Source organism: Metopolophium dirhodum, chromosome 3, assembly GCF_019925205.1.
Source record: "Metopolophium dirhodum isolate CAU chromosome 3, ASM1992520v1, whole genome shotgun sequence".
In the NCBI taxonomy this organism is placed as follows: domain Eukaryota; kingdom Metazoa; phylum Arthropoda; class Insecta; order Hemiptera; family Aphididae; genus Metopolophium; species Metopolophium dirhodum.
In genome coordinates this window covers 31,984,852-32,006,557 of record NC_083562.1, presented here as the reverse complement: position 1 = coordinate 32,006,557, position 21,706 = coordinate 31,984,852, and the positions used below count along the sequence as shown (strand labels likewise).

Genomic DNA, 21,706 nt, shown 5'->3' with positions numbered 1-21,706 from the left:
TATAGGCACCAACCTAAAACATATTCGCATATTATAATACCTACCTAGCAATGAGTCTGTATAAGTGTTTCGCGTTGGTCTTTATACACTTGAAAACGTTTGATATTATTATTATTATTATTATTATTATTATAAGCTCTGCAGTAAAAGGATAATGCCCCGCATTTAAGTTAACACTGCAAACGCCATAAACGCAAAGCAGATTTTAAAGCCTTTTCGTATACCCATAATAATATAATATTATATAGCATCAGGTGGTCAATTACCCCCGAGTTACAACAATTACATTATTATATATTTTACTCAACAGGCGGCCCTCCAGAAACGAGCAGATTGATCGATTTCATTCCGAAAGAACCGTCTGCGTATAATATTATTATTTAACGTCGGTCGGCGTGTTTACTTATATGATTTCCCTGTTACAACCTTAAAACCAAATGATGGTTATTACTATACTTCGGTGTCGAATCAAATGATGATATTATAGTCACATTTTAAATAAAAAAAGAAGAAAAAACTAAAAATCTGTCTTCTTATATAGGTTTTTAAATATATTTTTGAAAAATATTAATTTATATTGAATAATATAGATTTTTGTAATTTTTGTAAATTGTAATGTATAAAAATGAACTTTCTTGTTTATAATAGTACCAATAATTAATATTTGATACGAAAAAAAAAGACTGGGATTGTTGGGGCAAAATTCACATTTGGATTCTTGGATTTATTATACGATAGCCGATAGGTACATAATAATATACATTATGAATTTTAATATTCATAATACAGTCTCCGCCAGAAAATGTTGACATTATTTATCACGTTAAATTTACTATTGGTATCTGTTTAAATACTACAATGTTATGTAATTCAACATGTTTAACCGAACCTGAAGCGGATTCATTGATTTTTTTGTTTAAGGACTTCTGGAACCAGAACAGAACCGGTAAACGTTTTTCTCAGGAACAGGAACCGGTGGAATCGGTACCGATAAATCAAAAGGTTCCAAAAGACCCTGTACGGTCTTTATCGTGATGCATATTTGTCATTCATTTTTAATTCCTTATTCCAAAGGAGAATAATGTTGTCTGGAGTACTTCAGTGCCTAAAAATCAAATCTCGGACGAGTATAGTAGTTTATGAGATAATATTATTTAGAGTTCAGATGAATGGTACAGGAAAATGTTAGTCCACTACTCTGTTTATCAAAACATCAAATACCTACTTGTAAAGTTATAACTTACTAATACGCCGCACTCGTCGTAAATTTGATTTTTATACATCGAAGCAGTACTCCGAATAATATTCTGCTTAGGAATATTAAATTACAAAATATTGTGTCTACGTTGTCGTTTAAAAGATTAAAGCACTTAAAAAATAATAACAATGAAAATATTGTAAAATATATTAATTTTTTTCCGGAAATGTCGTTTTTTAACGACTTAAAATTATATAAAAAAAATATTTTTAAAAAACTTTAGTGTCTTCTGAACACTATTACGAATGTCTTACTCACTCCGTATAGGTGTGCCGTATATTTCGTACGCGTGTTGCGGTTTATATTATAAAAGTGAATTTGTTGATTATTATTGAGAAAATAAAACACCGAGCCAAAACGTGATGTAAAATATTAAATAACCTGCGAATGTGTATAGCGAGTGTGTTTATTCAACATTTCGGATATTGTAATGGTATAGGTATACATGTATATGCCCTGTATAAATAATTAAAAGTTCAAATTAATGGCGCCACACGTATTGTATATTATAATATATTTTAAGTCGGAGAAGATGATTTCCTACGATAATACTGCGGCGGTGTTTGCGTGTAGTATTTTTGCACGTATACTGTATTCATGTTGTATACAGAGCGATTCTCCTGAATCGCTCACCCCCATTTTCGTCTCTAATACGTATTTATTCGAAATTTGATTTTGGTATAGATTCGAGTGTTTTCAAGTACGCCCCAGTTTAGCAGTTTCTAAATGATTAAACGCTGTTTAATCCAACTTTTACGATTTAAAAATTATTTCTGTCCACCTATAATATTAACATTATATACCTGCTAACATTTTATAATTTGTAAACATTTTTAAGGACAATTATCCATAGTACCTGTACACATCGAAGTATTTGAAAATATAGTCCTTAAGTAGGTATATTAGAATTACAAAAATATTAAGAATTTTATTTTATTAATCATCAAAGCGGACTACCGGGATGAGCATGCTTGGGAATATCACTCCGTATAATTTTTCGACAGACAAAATATAATAGAATACCTATATAATATGTAATATAATATAATATAAATATAGGACATCGGGAGTACACATGGCGCCATTTCCTTCGGTAATTTAAAAACTTTTACAATTATTATTATTGTCTCGTGTAATTGGGGTGTAAATAATACGACACGCTTAAGTCAACAATAATATTTCACAACGCGTAGTACGCACATTATCGTACTGTATAACATGACAAATTAGATAGGTATCATCACAGTTGTACTAGTTTTGCGCAATATATGTGCATCTCCTTCACCTCCGGCCCATGTCGTAGTTATCCGCCTCTCATTGGTTGATTTTGTTCTATGTTATATAATATGTATGTATATGATTGGTAGCCAATAGGAAGTGGAGAACTACGATAAAGTCGAAGTAAAGAGCGGAGGATGCGTATCAATATATACTGTGACGATACCTATCTAATCTGTCATGCTGTATAATATGTACAGAGTGCCTCACAGTGTTTTCCCACCAGCGTTTTATCATATTTTTTTAAGATTGCACGGCAGGCCACTGTGCAGTGTGCAACAATATTATATTCAGTGGCGGACCATGCAAGTCGGTAGACCTAGGGTCTATATGGGAATTGGAGGGGTTCCCTTAAACTCAGAAATTAAATTATTAAATAGTATAATATTTTGACACATTTTGTTCATTTTGTTGAGATTTTCGAATGTTTTAAGATTTTATTCGAATTAATATATTATAATATTTAATTGAATGTCAGAAATTATCAATTAGAAAAATGTGATATACTAGTAACACCCATCATTATAATGTGGTGTTTTTGTACATCGTACAAGGACACGAGTGAAATAAAAAATATTAAATAGATGTAATATTGAAAATAGTATTTACTAAAGGTACTATAGGACCATTTTTAGAAATTATAAATGTTTGTGGAGCGTAATATAAATGACTTAAGTTTTCAGATCTCCCAAATCTATTACTATATGCACCGATTATCCTTAGTGCACTAACTTATAAATTATTCAAAAACTAATCGTTCAAATTTTGATTTGGATACGTCAACATTTTCAGAAAAATTATACACTAAATAATTTACAGTATAGAAAAGCACGGTCTTATTTAAAAAAAACAGAAGTTTGTACCTCCTCAGGGCACTCAAAGTTGTACAAAAAAATCAAGAATTTAAAAATACGGTACATTAAGTAAATTAAAAAAAATTTCAAAAATTAGATTTTTAAAAACTGAATCATTATTGAACAAAAAGGGAAAGAGCATATTATTATGCTTGGTGAATCACTCTGTATAGTCTTATCGAATTCGTGTCTGAACAACGAATATGATGCATAAAGAGTAATATAATATATATATATATATATATAAAAGTATAGAATAAGATGGCCCACGCCGTATTTGTCCTCGTACACAACTGCATTCTGCCAATACCTACCACCATGGTTAACTGCTTTAACTTCACAATTTACTTAACAATTTTTGTATAGTAAAAAAAACTGAATGGAAACAAATAATTCGTCTTTTAAAATGTTTACGTGGACATTTCGACTGCTATCATAGGTACATCGATTATCGCTAATGGCCAAGTTATTCTTGTAAACTCCAAAATAGTGTTTTTTATTTTTAATTTTATTGGGCAGAAAAAATATTGGAAATATGAATAATGTAATAAATGATAATTAATAAAATAAAATTGCAATTTTTCGAAATCATATTCCAAGAATATTGAGTAGATTAAAAATGATTGACACATATGTGATTATGGAGATAACAAACAAGCCCGATGAAACGCCCATATACCTATATATTATACAGGACGATTCAACAATCATGGTGGTTCACCCCATTTTTCTACAATATTGTACGTGAGTAAAATGAATTTTCACTATAATCAAATTTTAATTTTTGAAATTTAAAGTATACCTATAGAGTATAGGTATACTTAATGACAATTTTTAAAATCCTTATATTTTAATTTTATGCAATTTATGAAGTATTGATGTGTCCATATACCGAGTTTTATCTTTCAAATGAGAATCTCCTGTTTTTCTTGTAAATTGTTAGGCATTGTATGACGTTTTTATTTTTGATTGACGTCTAAAATGAAATTCGATTGAGTAATTTCTGTTGATTATCAATAGCAGGATAATAATCTAAATATGGACTTTATAAGTATATAAATATTTAAAAAATCTAAAAATTAAGACTTGAAATAAATTAATTGATAACGGAAAATAAGGACAAGCGTGTCGGCGAATCACTCTGTATATACGACATTCTGCACGCCTTGTACAAGTGCTCAAGTACGTTGTCAAGTACGCCAGTCAAGTGAACACCCAATGATCTGGTCGAATGTACAATTTTCAACGTATTTGGCAAGTACGCACCAGTCGTGGGAATCCGGCTAATGCGAAATGTCGTTTATTATTGTCATAAATGTCATTTATGCGTCAAACGCGTGCAATATTGAGATAATAATATTATTATATTATATATTTTATACTTCCAAACCTGTAGTGGACTTTATTATGTCGCATATCATGCGTTAATTACTGCTGTTAAAAATAAATTCGCTCAATCGACCGCCTTCTGTTTCTCGATGCGTCATTTTATAAAAATTTCCCTTCTTTATTATATTATTATAATATTATTGTTTTTTTTTTTTACATATTATTGTCTTTCGTACATAATATAAAGGTTTTTATTATTTGTAGTTACTGCCAAATACAGTTTTCTAATACGACTGCGGTATATCGACGAGTGTTCCCAAATGTGATAAATATGTGTTCCAGAGTTATTAGATATTTGAATAAGTCGTAATAACATGTAGAGACTTTTTAATATAAGATTAATTCAAAATATGTATTTAATATTTATACAGGTATATAGGCAATTAATAATACTATAATAGTATATGAAATCAATACTTCATGATTGAAAATGTAAATAAACTAGGTACTAATTTGATAAGAAACTTTTTTGTTGTACGTTACGTACAGGGAATGTGGGTGTGGAATACTAATTACTACAGAATATAAGATAGTAGCGTTAGGTTAGACGTGATTCTATCTAAAACCGTGGTACATATCGATACGACGACAAAGTCCTCCTTGTCAAATCAATTTGCATACGGTTCTAACGAGAAAACCCGTGATCTTATTACGAAAATCGGTAGAGAATTAAAAATATATTTGTCGATAGACGCCAAATAAATCGATTTTGCCCAAATCTTAGGGTTACGGCGTAGTGTGACTTACGGCGGCAGTGTCTATGCGTTTCGCGTCTTTCGATTAATTTTTAACGGCGAAAATACGCCTTTTCCGGAGACGATCGCTGTCATATTCATCTCCGAAGTTTATTATTAGGTATTATACGGTCATATGCGGTGCCATAGCCAGGGGTAGCGCACTGGGGGAGTGTGCCCACCCAAAGCTGTTTTTACGATCGTCATAAAATAACAGGTGATAAATATATTCTACTTTTACAAAAACTAGTGCAAAAAAATTACATGCGCCGCAAAAAATTTATCACTGCTCTACATCACCTGTATAGTATATGTCGTCGTCGATTTGGGTATACGATTTTGTACCTACACGGTCGCTATTATTTGTTTTCTATTAGTTTTATTTTGGCCAGCGTTAAGTTTCAATCATTATTTTTCGTCAACGTTGGTCAGCGCGTATAACAATATTACTGTACATGTATGTGAAATTTGTGTTCACAATTATTCTATTTTAATGCCTACGATAACACGTAAGAATACGCAATTTTTACCAGGGGTATGTGTATGCAAAATGTATTCCCAGCGTACGTGTTAATATAGAACCTCTGATTAAAAAAAACTGTTGCGAAAACGAGACTACTACATTTTCATAAATTTCATAGGAGAATTAATATAAAAATTGTTTACATTTTGTAAGAAATTCCCAATACAGAATCTGTTAATATCATTTATTTTTGTACGTGATAACAATTAATGTTAATGTATAAAGACAAGACCTCGTAATTTTGTTTCCCAACTACTGAAATTAAATTCTTAAAGTTGATAACTTCTTGAAATCGACTAGTTGTTTCGCCATTTTCAATATATTATTTTTATTAAAGTTTTATAAGACGTTAACTATAAAAACAAAATTTGAATTTAATTAAGACTAATTATATTTAAGTATGAAAACGTTTTATTGTATTAAATTATTGAAATAAAAAGAGCTGTCTGCTTGTTGCACTCGAACTCAGAATCAAACAACTTTAATGTTTAATGTTACCTATAATTCATTAAAAAATAATTAGAGATCCGTCCGTTTATAGAATCCACTTTTTTTCTTTTTATTTTGAGTGATTTTTTCCGGTCATTGCAGCATGCGTTTTAATATGGTTAGGTTTAATTTAATTTATTTATTTAGACATAACATTAATGTTTATTAGCTTATATAAAAATCGTAGGAACTTTCTAAACAGAATAGTTTATCCAAACTCATCAGGTTGATATAGTCGCTTTTATATTTTGCCAATATCCCGTCTGCGTCTCGTGATAAGGACATAAGGTTATATAGTAGGTAGGTACCAATATTATATTAGAAATAATAATACTTGGTATAGAAAGAGTGTATGTTTTTGATGGAACGAGAAAAATTTTCAAATTTAGCTGTAATCCAAATATTATATTGTTTATAAAGTGACACAAAAATCGATAGTGATAAAAAATTATTTGGATACATTTTCTGAAAAAAAAAATAAAAAAAAAATACATTCTTACAGTTAGAATATAATATCATTAATAATAATATTTAACTATATAATTATATAATACTATTTGATATCAAACTATTTCAAAAAACAATAATAAATTGTCGTACAACCTTTTGTTAGGTAACCAGTCAAATTTTCGAGCTACCATGTGATACTCGCAGTAAATACCGCTATCCAACGGTCTGTACGTTTTTAAATTTGAAAGTGGGTAGGTCAGAATAATGTATTACAAATTACAGTTAAATACATATGTTGTAACATTCATACATTACATCAATGCGTCCTGTAATTACTTATGGAGCTGCAGATACACAGTCGTTAAGAAAAAATGACGAAAGAAAACTCTCAGTTTTGGAAAGAAAAATACTACGGAAGATTTATGAACCTGTAAAGGACGTAGAGGACACGCTAAGTGATGAGTAGAGAATAAGGAAAAATGATGAATTAGAAAAAACTCTTTCATGAACCGAATACACTCGAAACGATAAGGAACAAAAGATTACCAATGGGCTGGGCACGCTTGGCGTATAGTGAAAATCGACTCATATACGTATCATAAAATAATGCTTGAAAAAATTCCAACTGGAAAAATATCGATTGGAAGACCACACATGATTATGTGTGGATGTAATGGGGAAAGATTTAGGAGCGTTAGATTGAAACTTGAAAGGTACAAACATCGGATATCGGGAAAACTGCAGGAAGCAACGTATAGTTGTAGGTGGAATAGTCTTAGTGGCTGATTTACCTAAGAAAAAGAATTAAATACAAACTTTCTACAAAACTCCACGCTGAACCCTCTGGATAGTAGACACAATTTGAGCGACTCAAAGTGTCCGGTATTTAGAAGTGTATTATGTAAGAATATGACGAGCGAACGTGAGCAAAAAGTTAGATATAATTAACTCTCCTTCACGACACGTGGTAACGTGTATTATCTTGTACAGTTGTACGTATAAATACATAACATGGGTAATGGGTATTATAACATAACACAACTGCGGGGGTGGGTGTATTTTTTAAAGTAACTTTTCTTGATTTTCTTTTAAGACGTAACCGCCTCTACAGGTGATAAGCGTACTATATTGATTTTTTCAAGTAAATGCATTAGCAAAAATATATGACCGGCACTATATAAGCCGTGGACTTATCCCCACATAGGAGAAAGGCGAAGAAGCAATACCTCGGGAGTAAAAACGCCAATTTTTCAGGAAATACATTGAAGTGAATAGGGAAAAAAATAAGTAGAATACTATTATGATAGTACTTACTACAAGTCATAATTATCACTAGACTATTAATATTTCTGTCAAACATTGAAAACCGATACTAAAATAGAGTTAATTTTGAGTTTTAATTTTAATTTTGAGCTATTTAGGTGCGATATAATTATTAAACGGAATACATCCAAATAAATCATTATTTGACTTGCCAGGTATTGCTTCATTGTCGACGATCATTATAATTTATATAACATAAAAATCTAGGTACATTTTATCGACTGGACGTGCGCGTGTATTATAATTTATAACATATAACAATAATATAGCTACGATATTTCGTTTGTAATATATAAATATAAATAATATAATATTATATTATATATTGCGCGGAATGATGTGTATAATAATAATAATAATGGTGATAGTAATAATAATAACGATTATAATATTATAATAATTTGACGACGATATAATAAATTACTATTAGATTATTATTATATCAAGGCTCGTATATTATGTTCATGTATTTACGTGTTTTTTTTTTTGCTACATAATATAGGAAAACATGTATACTTATTACTTATGTATACTTAGAGTGATTTTTGATAAAGTAAATTTTTTTCAGGAGTTATTAGCACATAATATTATTTCGTATAAATTTAATTTAGATTCGATTAGGTTTATTTTTATCCTTGTATGACTACTGTATATGAGTATTATTAGTTTACGGAAAGACAATAATGTTAACGATTCAAATAAGAATTGTACATTTCTTGTTATGTCAGAATTTGCTTTAGGTTTTTTTTTTATCACTCTTATTAATATTTAAGTGCATATCATAGTGTTTTATTTTAAGTGAATATAAATGCATATATTCTGGAACTTTTTAGTGCAAAAGTGCACGCAGCTTATATTATTTGTGCGCGTTCTTTTCGTTGTTTGTACACGAACTTATACGAGCCCTGGATTAACAATAGTAACATTACGTAAGACTACCGATCGGCCACCGCGCGGGTCAGACGACTTTGGTGGTACCGGCCACGTCCAGTTTCTTCTTCATGGCCTCCAGTTCCTTGATGTCGGACACGGTGGACTCACATTTGTACACGACCAGGTTCCGGTAGAAGTGGAACACGAAGAACACAAATATTACCAGCACCGGTATGACGATTATGGTGGCGGCCATGGCGGCCCGGAACGAGTGGTCCCAGAACTTGACCCAGCACAGTATGGCCACCTCGACCAGGAACAGGAACAGTCCGAGCACGGTGGAGAACGCCCAGGCCAGCTCGACGAAGCCGCGCATGCGCTCGTGCGGTGACTCCTGGATCAGCTTGGTGCTCTGCAGCTTGCTGATGGCGTCCACGTTGGGCAACAGGTACGTGCTGATCATCAACGCGAATATGTGCACGGCCACCAGCACGGTGGTGCACACCGCGAACATGATGAACAGCCATTCAGGCACCATGGTCGGTTCGTTGATCTGCAGCTCCACCATCGCCACCTGTAGCGTGCAACGAAAGGATATAGGTAGGTGCATTATAAAATATTCAGTGCTCGATCGAAAAAAATTAAGTAGAGGATCCAAGTGCAGAATTATTTGATACAGACCCGTGGGGGTGGTCACTGATCTTAAATCGAGTCAGTATTTTTAAAACTTTAAATACAATTTTGCTGTGGTCTTATAATAATTAACCTACTACCAAGAGATAATATTTATAGCAGTAATATACCTATTATATTATATTATTTTATAAAGAAAAAATTATAATAAAAATATAATTTTTTCACGGCACAATGTTGTCGTTTGTACAAATTACAACCACGGGGGACATAAATCCCGTAAAAATCATAGCATTTGATATTTTCCCATCAAAATGTAAAAAATAAAAGGAAAGTTTTAAAGAATTGCATTCCTAAAATTAAAACAACAAATAAAAATGTCCTTATGTATAATTTAAATCGTATTAGATAGGTACTGCGTTATTATTACTGCTATACTGTTATAAGCTATAGGCTATTATAATTTATAACAACTAACTATTTGGGATTGGTAATGATTAAATATAGTAGGTATAAACTATACATTTTTCAACCATCATTATTCTCGCCCCGCAGTTTTACGCTTAACTAATTAATTTATTTAAATGTTGATGTTTGGAATTTTTAAACACACGTATAAATAACATATTTTTATTATTATTATAGCATTTAACTGTTTAAGGATTACCTATATAATTAATACTCTACTCAATACTTATATGTGGTCATGTAAGTAAATATAAACATTTGTTTTTCAAGGAAAACATTATTCTATTATTTTACTGTAAATCGCTGGTTGTTTTTTTTTAACATTATAAGTAACTGAAGAGATTATAAGATAAATAAGTGATAATGGTTATAAGTTGCGATTGATCAGATTAGAGTTCGTCTATAATTTTTGCATAATTCAATCGAAATTATTTGTTTAAAATAATTTTTAAAAAAAAATGCATCTGCTTAACAGTTTGCTGTAAATATCTCACAAAATATAGTAGTGACCCGATGATTTAAAATTCAAACAAACCAAAACCTTTTAAATTTTAAATTTTAAATTATACAAAACCTATTTTTTCTTTATCATCGGTTTAACACGTGTGTTCGAAAAGCACACAAGCAGACACGCAAAGGTAAACATAATATTAAAAATATTAAAACCGAACTACGGTCAAAACAATGATGAATCTCGTCCGATTGTCAGAGAAAGATGATTGTTTCACTCCATAAGTATAACAAATATAAATATGTCATATAAAATGTGTTGTTTTTAAATTATTATTCAACCCAAATTTATCCGACAACACTTGGCGCACCTACGCATGTATACTGCGTACCTAAATGAGTTGTTCGTATATTTGTTTTAAACCGATAATTATTTTGTTTGTTCCATTCGAGTTTATATAATATTATCATAGCGGCAGCAGCAGTGTTCGAGGGTTGAAACATATTATTATATTGTGCGTTTGTTCGTATAGTGAAAAATAAAACAAAACGAAACTTCGCATTCATGACTAAATGAGCATTTTGTAAAACAATAGGTATAATATACGAATGAAGGGTGTGTTCCACATTTACTCGAGTATCATTAAATGAGACGCAAATGAACTCGAACAGTGCGTGTTGGTATTGGCATACGTATCAGGCAATACGTCCACTTGCAGGAATACATTACAGATAGATAAGTACACATTTACAATATTATGTAGTTACGTAGGTACGTAATTTTCTAATTTAGGGAGTTCTGGTAAAAAAAAATTAATTTATAATAGAAAATATTATAAACGAGTACCTAAATATGTTGAATGTTCCCGTTTTTAAGTTTGTTGTTGTTATTATTTTGTTTTGCAAAGCGCTACTAGGTATATACTACCTATAAATATACTACTGACATACGGGTTTGATCCATTTAATGGTATTGTACACATTTCCGACGTCGGTTTTAGTTGCTTTTGAACAAAATAATGTTTTTATATAATTTTAACTTTTGAGTATTTGTATTTTCTACACACCTAATTATTAACAACAAAATCTAATTATTTGTAAAAAATAACGTGTCAACTAGAAATTTAAACATTGTAAGAAATTAGCAAAACAAAAAAAAAAATGCAAAAATAAGTTTAGACAGTTAAATTAATTATATAACCAGGTGATCCATTTAACGTACAACACTCTTAATATCGAAAAAATGTTAACGTTTTTGAAAATATTTTTTTACTTAATTCGAAATTGTTAAAGAACAACATTCTTCTAAAAACAATATTGTTTGCAATTTTTTATCATTATCATATTTTAAATTATTTTATTTTGAAATAGGTATTTCGATGTATAAAAATCGAATTTTGGACGAGTATAGTTAATGAGTATTATTTTAAAGCTATAACTAATAAACCACTCGTTCAAAATTTAATTTCTATTGTAACAATCGTTATGTTACCTAACCGCTATCGAAATACTCTGAATAATAATCTCAAATCTGCTACAAACATATAATTTTTTTCTAAAAATATTGTTTTGTAACGACTTAAAATGTTATGCAAAAGAAATATTTGGAAAACGTTAGTGTTTACTGTTTTGAGTGTCTTACGCTAAATGGATCACTCCGTTACTCTGTGTGTACTAGCTGTATATATTATATACAATATACGTATAATATTGTTAGATGGGCTCGGATACTATATAATTTGCTAATTTGTATAGATTACAGATACAAATAGCAGAGTATAAGCTATACATATTTTGTTTGATGCATTAAAGATTTCAAGTATAAAATATTTTATTAAATAGTTTTAAATTTTTCGTGTCATTTTCCCGGTGGTGTTGCATTGCTATTTTACTAATATGCGTTAAAATCTACTTAATTTGTGTTTTTCATAAATATCGTAATACGAATGAAAAATTGTAGAAAAAAATTGTGTCGATGCGTCATGCACAGATAAAAATTACTAAAATTTACTCGCATTCCATCGATTCAAGATCATTTAAGTTTTTATTATTTTTTATAATATTATATAATAAATATAAATTAATTTTAATTTTTAATACAAGATAAAACATAAAAAAAATGCCGTCAAGTACTCATAACTCATAAGTAGGTATTTGCTCCACCATACAGTATTTGTGTCAAGTGTGCCTATCGTCATTGAGTAAGTCCTGCAGTGTAATGGATGTATTGAATTTGAACTAAATGATAAATCAATGAATGCTATGAAAAACGATTCTGAGTAAAGACGGTATAACATTTATTGGTAACCAAGGTTACCTACCATTGCTACCAAATAATTATATTAATAATAATATTAAACAATTTTCGTTTTTATTTTTTTGTGATTCCCAATTATTTTGAAAATGTTTACATTTAAGTTTTAACTACTCCCCCAAAGAACAAATTAGATCTAATTTGATACCAGAAATTACAAATCTAAGAAGAAAATCAATTATTTTCATTTTGTCAACTATAAAATTGTCTTAAGACACAAAAATAAAAAAAAAACATATTTTAAAATCAATATATTCATAACTCCGCCCAGAATATAAAGTGTTCAAATAATTTTTTAGGTAATACCTACCATATAACAGTGTTATATTTCAATAGGTAAAATGTACTATAAAATCCAAATCCTAATGATTAGTAATGGGAATCTTATTGTCAAAAAAATGTTAGTTAATTTTATTTACCTACAATTTTTTTTGTGTTATAGTGGTAGGTACCTACTTTAAACAGTCAAACAGAAAATATTGTAGTATATTTAAAGACTTTTATAGCGTTAGAGTCAAGAATATTAACATATTTGAATACCGTACAGTACATATATTATATCTATATACCTATTCCTATTATACCTATAATGTTATTATTATGAGCACGGGAACAATTAACATGAGCTAGGGATCACTCAATTTTATGAATGGTAAATTTATCGAGCGCTCATCACTAAATACGATATAATGCTCATACAATACTTTTTTATTAGCCAGAATATTATAGAGTTTTCTATGATATAAAAAATGAACTCCCCACCAGAAGTAATAATATTTTATGTTCATGGGTAACGAATGTATTAAGCAAGTGTTGTATTAAAAATGTAAATAAGTCAACAATGCCGATAAACAATTCTACAAAAGTATAAACCATGATTACCATAGCAAATCCGGATAAGAGTTCAGATGTGGTAGCTGTAGCTTTGAGTTTTGCTCTGCTCATGTGCAACCTCCTCCACGTTAGACCATCACTGTCTTCGTATGGTTCCCCGTTTGAATTTTTTGGCCCCCCATTATTGCCCTGCGAAAAAGTAACAAATACATTAAGTAATGATTAGATAAGTTATATAAGTAGTATAATTGTTATTATTAAAACTGAAGAAAAAATGTATCAATAAATGAGAATGCAGTAGAATAATATAAACACTGAGTTCCCAAGTATTGGGTAAGTATATGGATATCAATAATGATTAGTTTTTTTTAATATTATTACACAGTTATTATTAGTGCGTGGAATTTATTTCGTAATCGTACCGCTCCAAACAAATCAATAAAATTATTTGATTTAGGCTGTAAAAATAAAACAATATCCTTACGGCTTACATGTAGGGGATTCACTGAGCATATAATCACCCCCTTTTTCATCTTCAATAATTCAGTTATTCAAAATCTTATTTGTGGGATTTTAAATCTACTTAGGAACCGCATATTTTAAAATTCTTGAGATTCTTTTGTACTACTTATAACAAGTGTCATGTGGAGATACAATCTTCTGTTTTTCAAATGAGAACCTCCCTTTTCTACTGTAAATTATTTATCAGATAATTTTTCTTAAAATTTCGTCGTACCTATCAACAGATAACAAACTTTAAACGAGTAATTTTTGAATTAAATAACTTTGTGTACATGTATATTATGTATAATAGTTCCATGATAATGGGTTTGATACATGTGGCGGCCATGGACGCCATTGTGATTTTAACATTTGAGTTATTAATATTAATCTATTATGATTTGTAAAAATGACCAGATTATAATAAATACTAGATCTAATAAATAATATTAGGTACATATACTTTATATTTTTGCAAAACCATTTTTAAAGACTATTATCCTTAATATAAACAATATTTTAATAACTGAGAAAATACTCGTTTAAATTTTGAATTGGGTACATCAACATTTCCAATAAAATTATCCCCTAAATAATTTATAGTAAAAAAATCATAATTTGAATAAATAAACCTACTTTTCTCAAGTTCACAATCGGTGTTTTGTATTGACGGTATGTAAAAAGGATAACCTCAATACTTTTTAGTGCGCAATCGTATTATGTACCTACCTTAATTTTCAAATTTATAGGTAATTAATTTAACATAAGTATACCTACTCCTTAGTTAAATTATTATTGTTTTTATATATAATTTACTATTTTTACTTGGAATAACAATTCAAACTTTTTCAAAAATTATATTAGTTTTCTATCGTGTATTAATAAGTTGCTTTTACTAGGTAACACAACATTAATTGTACCTATATATCCTGGGATGTAAAAAATGTTTTTAGTAAAAGCTCAAGTAAAATTATATTTTTAGCTTTTACTAAGTTCAAAATATAGTAAATTCTAGAAATAATTAGTTAATCTAGGCTTTAACGGTAACTTATATTTTGATCCCCTAGACATAGAGATACAATGTTAGTGGATAACCGGGAGAACACCGTTTTTCCAATAACACACCTTCTCATGCAGCGATGTTGGAATTATTATAGAAAAGCCGAATGGCGTTAGCTTGTATAAATAAATAAAAAAGAGATAAAAATGCACGTGTTGACCTCTTATTTTACTTCCCCATCCGTTTGTTGTACAATTCTCTCCAAATCTTTTTAGATGTTTTGCAAATAATTAAAAACACGTCACTATAATATTATGTTAATGTATTTATGTGAATACCTTATAATATAAATTCTTACCCTATTGTGTTTGAACGAATTTTGTTGCCACATATTATTGTTGTTTTCTATCATCATTTTGCAGTTGTTAACCACATGCTGACAACAGCACGTGTTTTGAGTGGCCAACGAAAATTGCGAACCACCTAATGGGCTGCAAGTGCCTGTCAGATAAAAAAAATTCAATCAATCGATTTTAAATGGACGAGCGCACTCGACTGCTGAGTTATTATTTCACATTAATAAATAATAACATCGTCAACGTGAACTAATAATATGATTATTTTTTTTTACTGAAAAGTTCATTATTTATTTAGTTCTAGAAAAGTAATTTGTTTTCTATTGAGCTATTCGTAGAACGCGGTCTGTGTTGGTATGAAAGTGAGCAAGTTTTTAGTTTACACTCAATCTAAACCACACGTGGCAGTCCGTAGTATAACAAGTGACAATAATAATAGTGTTCACAACCAACGACGATACAATAAACTTTGGTCTTTGATTGATTTATTTTTAACTTATAACATGAATTTCATAGAAATGAGCATGAAATAAAATTGCATGTGTTTGTAAATATAACATTCAACTTAATAATAATTGCTATAGTATTGTCAATATTTAAATTCAGTATAATATAATACCGTCGACTATCGAAATTCAATTCATAAAGTATACTGAATTTTTATAACTGACATAATATTTTGCTGGACTTTTGCATATATTATTATAATCATATACTAGGTTAAATCTGCTATTTTTAATTTCAATATATTTATAGATTATGTTAATAGGATACCCAGTAATATATAATAATAATAATAATAATAATAAGGTTATCATATGTTATAACTTGAGAGAACGCCACACCCAGTGTCGTAATTACGGGATATGGGGGGGGGGGGATTTGAGTGTCTTATCCCCGTGACTTTTTTTGAAACTGGCAAACCATATTTAAGTTCTTATTTTACTATAAATAATAATATTTATAGATACTTACTAATAAAGTATCTTTTATAGAAACATCAAACAACACATAAAAACCCGGATTCCCTATGGAGCTGTACATAACTAAGATATACTATTACTTTGTGATAAAGTATAAACACTAATCACTAAATATAATATTATTGAAATAGGTACGGCATAACAACGGCATAGCTCACAGGCGATTTTGGGAAACCTATATGTAATATTATGTATGTTTCAACGAGTTAATACAATCAGAAATCCTCACTATGTCAATGGGACTTGGTTTCAAAGTTGTAACCTTTTGAAGTTTGTAATTTTGAGTATTATTAACGTCTACGTTTATTATTCCATGAATCTACTAAAAAAAAGTAAATTTCAAAGGTTTATTAAATAGTATTTAATTATTTATTTTAATATGTATTATGTACATACCTACTTAAATTTTACACATTACAGATGACAATGGTTGGACTGAGAGATTTTTATGATATAAACCAAAATTTTTTTTGTGGGGAGGAGGGAAATGTTTTGATACCCTCCCTCCACAAGCATGACCAAATTACTCCACTGGTAACACCCCCGAGTGTAATGTCTCCGTCTTACAAACGTACAAAATAGCAATTTTGTGTTCTACAGTTCCGATTTAGTATGGTAACCTTTAACAATAGAGTGAATTGACCTGTTATTAAACTTAAAGGTATAAGAACATATAACTATCTATGTTTCATATGAGGTTTTTATTGGTATTTTAATTATCAAGCAAGTTAAGAGTACTTAAAATATTACAATTTAAAAAGTTAATATATCGCGATCGTAATTCATGTAAACATATAAGCAATGTTCTTACCTTTGAGTTTGATAATAGATCAGTTCACTCTACTGGTAAAGGTTACCATACTAAATTGGAACTATGGAACACAAATATGCTATGTTGTACGTATTACACACGTATGGCATAACAAAAACTGTTTTAGTAAGGGAAAGAACCGAGAAGGTTACAGTCATAACTAAGAAACGAAATTTTCACCACATAAAAAGAAGAACTTTGGCTGTGCAATATCATTTTTATTTTTCGGATATCGTAACTTCAAAAAGAGTTATTAAAGTTTGAAAAACACAAATAATAATGAATTTTGAAACAGTTAAAACTTTGTTCGTATAAGTGATATCAAAAAATAAAAACGAAATTGCACAGCCAAAGTTTTTCTTTTTATGGGACGAAAATTTCGTTTCTTAGTTATGACTAGCTTTTTCGGTTCTTTCCCGCGCTAAACAGTTTTTGCTGTGTTGTACATTTGTAAGACGGATACAACACATAATGCGGGTGCGACGTGCTCTTAAGAGGATATGCTGCACTATTTGTTTTATCAGCCTGAACCACGCTCAACATTGGCAAAACTCATTCATGCAAAATAATATTTTTTTTCATGGTTTTGAGTAATCTTAGAGTAAAACCACACATTGCAAAAATTATAGAAAATAATATTTTTGAAGATATGACATATCAATTTGTTTAAATATTGTTTCAAAACAGTTTAATACATATTTAAATTTACATATTTTTTTTCAAATATGAAGTCAAATGTTAAATAATAATAAAATATTAAAACTATAATATGTCAAACCATCAAAAATATTATACCCCATAATTTTTCTAATAGATAACTTATCGTAAAAACGATTTTATATGAATGTGGTTTATCTATATTGCTCGTTGCCCGTTAGCCTGAAAAAGAAAAACTATTGCGCTGACATACTCTAGATGGCTACAACACGTTTGGGCATCTTATCCTAAATTGCGAGACGTTTGGGCACTCTATATCCCTAAAAATATACCACGTTTGGGAACTAAAATGTAAAATGTATATACCTTTGTTTAAAAAGTATATAAAATATGTACATACATGCATAATATATAAATACAAATATACATATATATCAATATAATATAGGTGACATATATAGGTAAGTATATACTGTATATATGTATGTATCTTTAATCCAGCGCGACGGTAGTGGCGCGAAGCTAAGTAAAAAAAAAGCGGAGCGGTAGTCACTACCGTAGTACATTACACGAGCACAATAATAATAACCACATTCGGGACTTCCTACGATAATAAATATTACAGTAGAAAGCGATAAAATGCGTAATCACAGACGGTATCGAAAATATCGAAAATCTATTTATCTGTAATTTCCAAAGTTGTATTAATAGTGTAACAAAATGCAATATGTACCTATCCATATTTATTTCACCATAATTCCATATCAGACAATCAGTCCGTAGTCGCTTGTCGAGTGTGTAGTGCTAAAGTAAATATTCTATATAAAAAAAAATCAATTCAATGACACTAGAAAAGAGGCTGAACTTAAAAGGAAATTTTTGATTGATAATTGGAATGCTTATGACAAAGGAGACATAACACTAACTGAATACTTAAAAATTATGGGAATTCGTTATCAAGGAAATAAAATATAAATATTATATTATTTTTTTTTTTTTTTATATAAAACTTGTTACTTTCATTATTTTGATTAATATAATATTACTATTTTTATTTAACACGAGTATAAATGACTTACGTATTTTATAACACTATGTAGCTACATTATTATTTTGATTATTTTACAAAATAAATAGTAACTTACACTTTATAAAACTTGTTACCTATATTATTTTGATATACATAAAGGTATATACATTTTACATTTTAGTACCCAAACGTGGTATCTTTTTAGGGATATAGAGTGCCCAACGTTGTGTGGATTTTGAATAGGTACTAAACAGGTAAAAATGCCCAAACGTGCTGCACCGCTCTAGATTAAGCATTACCTACTATTTAAACTTGAATATTAATTTATAATCCAATACAACTATCGCGCATATATTTCAGTTTTATTAAAAAATAATAATACCTACCTACCTATATAATAAATAATAATTTAAGTTTTAATGACTTAATAATTAAAATATATTTACCTATACTTAATTCGATATCATATTAATTATTAATAGTTTGAACATTACTTGAAATATTATGAATTGTAAATAGCTAATAAATGATGAAAATTAAACACGTTATACTGCAGCTATAAAAACAATATAGATACCAGCTGAATTATATAGACAGGTATATATAGTTTCATTGTATGGAAAAATGTAAATAACACTTAAAATATATTCCCATACTATCAGTATACCTACTCTATATGGCCATATTATACTAAGTAATAACCATATGTATAGTTTATAAACATAAACTTTTACACTTTTAAATGAGTGTATCAGGACGTATAGACATTATAATATTATAAGCTTAATACTGTATAAATAAAATTCTGATACGGATTTTTAAAAACACATTTAACGTCACTCACCTGTCCACAGTGAAGGAGATCCTTTTGGGTAGCTGCTAATGGTCGGCGACCTCTCTCTTCCGAGACTGTGGTCACTTCCCGACGACGAATACAACACCACGCCTGGTTGATTTTGCGGTCGATTTTTGGACGTCTGACCAGGGATCTCCTAAACAATTAAAATTAAATGAGCACGGTTAAATTGCACGCGTTTCAAAATATTCAAGCGATTATTGTGTATAATAATGGACGACGTGACATTTACCAAACACAACGACCCGGGCATGTTTTTGGCTTATTCGTTAATTTATATTTATATATTACGATTATTATATATCTCTTTCCGTCACATCGTCGTGATAATATGAAATCGAGTGACTAATGCTCAGCAGCGGTAAGACGAGAGACGCGTATAATACGTGTTATATATTAGCTGCCTGCGCAAAGATCGCAAAGAAAATAAACCTCTAGCGGTCCGGCTCGCGTGCAGCTGCAGCAGCTCCTATATACCGTGGTTCTCGGGTATTGACGATGGGTAGGTATAGGTACCTACTGTCCTCTCTGGTCACATACGTATCGTATAATATAATATAGGACCATGTCGTTACCATGACTTCCTGAATCGTAAAACGCTCGGAAACGTTTCGTATATAATATCAGCGTAAGATGTCCCCATGTGTACCTACATGTGATATTTTTCATAATAATTAATACTAAATACGGGTATTATTAATGTGACCGTGAGCGGTGTGATGAAATGAGATTTGAACGGAAATTCGAATATCATCCCGACTAGTTCTCCTCGGCTCAACGTTCGTCGCCGACGAAAATTGGATTCCGTCCATAGAATAATTATTATAAAATAAAAGTTTTTATACCTGTATAATATTATTAACGAAGTTTTAACATCGCGACGGTGGTGTTATTAACAATAATTCATATTATATTATATTATGTTTATTATGCTCACAATCATAATGATAATACTACTATTATATTTTATTATTATTATTATACTGTAACCAAAGGAAGAGGAGGAGGAGGAATAAGAGAAGGACGACCTTGCTATTGAACTGCCTAACTGAAATCAAATATGTTGGATATTTTATTCAATTTTTAAATTTTTATTGACCTAACCTGTGCCGGGGTCAAAGACAAAGATATTTTACGACGTCGTCTCAAAACATGTACCGAACATCGATGGAGCAGTCATCTTTTTACTGGACGTCCACGCTATTTCTCACCACAAAAACGTTACGACACCCGTACAGTCTACACGTTTTAATGTGTTTTTATAACACTTCATAATAAAATAAAGGTTACCTGTCTACCAATATATTATAGGTAGGTACTAGGTAGGTATACTACACAACGAACTATACGGTGCAACAAAATACAATTATTATTTTCAATACGATTTCCGGTATACCTATACATTATATTATAATCATCGTCCATCGATATCGATTGTAACGTTATCAATGATGAAGGTAGACATTAAAACAGTAAAGTATATAAAACTTATTATCCATATAGTACCTATGTATTAATATATTATAGGTACTTGAGTACTCCCTACTGGCTTACGATTCGATAAAACAGCGCAAGGCTGCAATAGCAAACGAGATGTACTTTTTTTAGAATAATATTATTGTTGTTTACCACAAACAGCATG

At 29.9% G+C, this 21,706-nt stretch overlaps 1 protein-coding gene across 4 annotated transcripts in view; it reads right to left on the bottom strand.

Annotated features, from left to right (window-relative positions):
* Positions 1-6,896: 6,896 nt before the first annotated feature.
* LOC132941555 (uncharacterized) overlaps positions 6,897-21,706 on the bottom strand; it is a 69,862-nt gene continuing 55,052 nt past the window's right edge. For all 4 annotated transcript variants that reach the window (XM_061009655.1, XM_061009657.1, XM_061009656.1 and 1 more), the window contains 4 exons: positions 20,053-20,200; positions 15,730-15,872; positions 13,919-14,059; positions 6,897-9,745 (listed from right to left, as the gene is read on the bottom strand). In XM_061009655.1, coding sequence (XP_060865638.1) covers positions 9,257-9,745; positions 13,919-14,059; positions 15,730-15,872; positions 20,053-20,200 — 921 coding nt within the window. In that variant the 3' untranslated portion in view covers positions 6,897-9,256. The remainder of the gene's footprint in view (positions 9,746-13,918; positions 14,060-15,729; positions 15,873-20,052; positions 20,201-21,706) is intronic.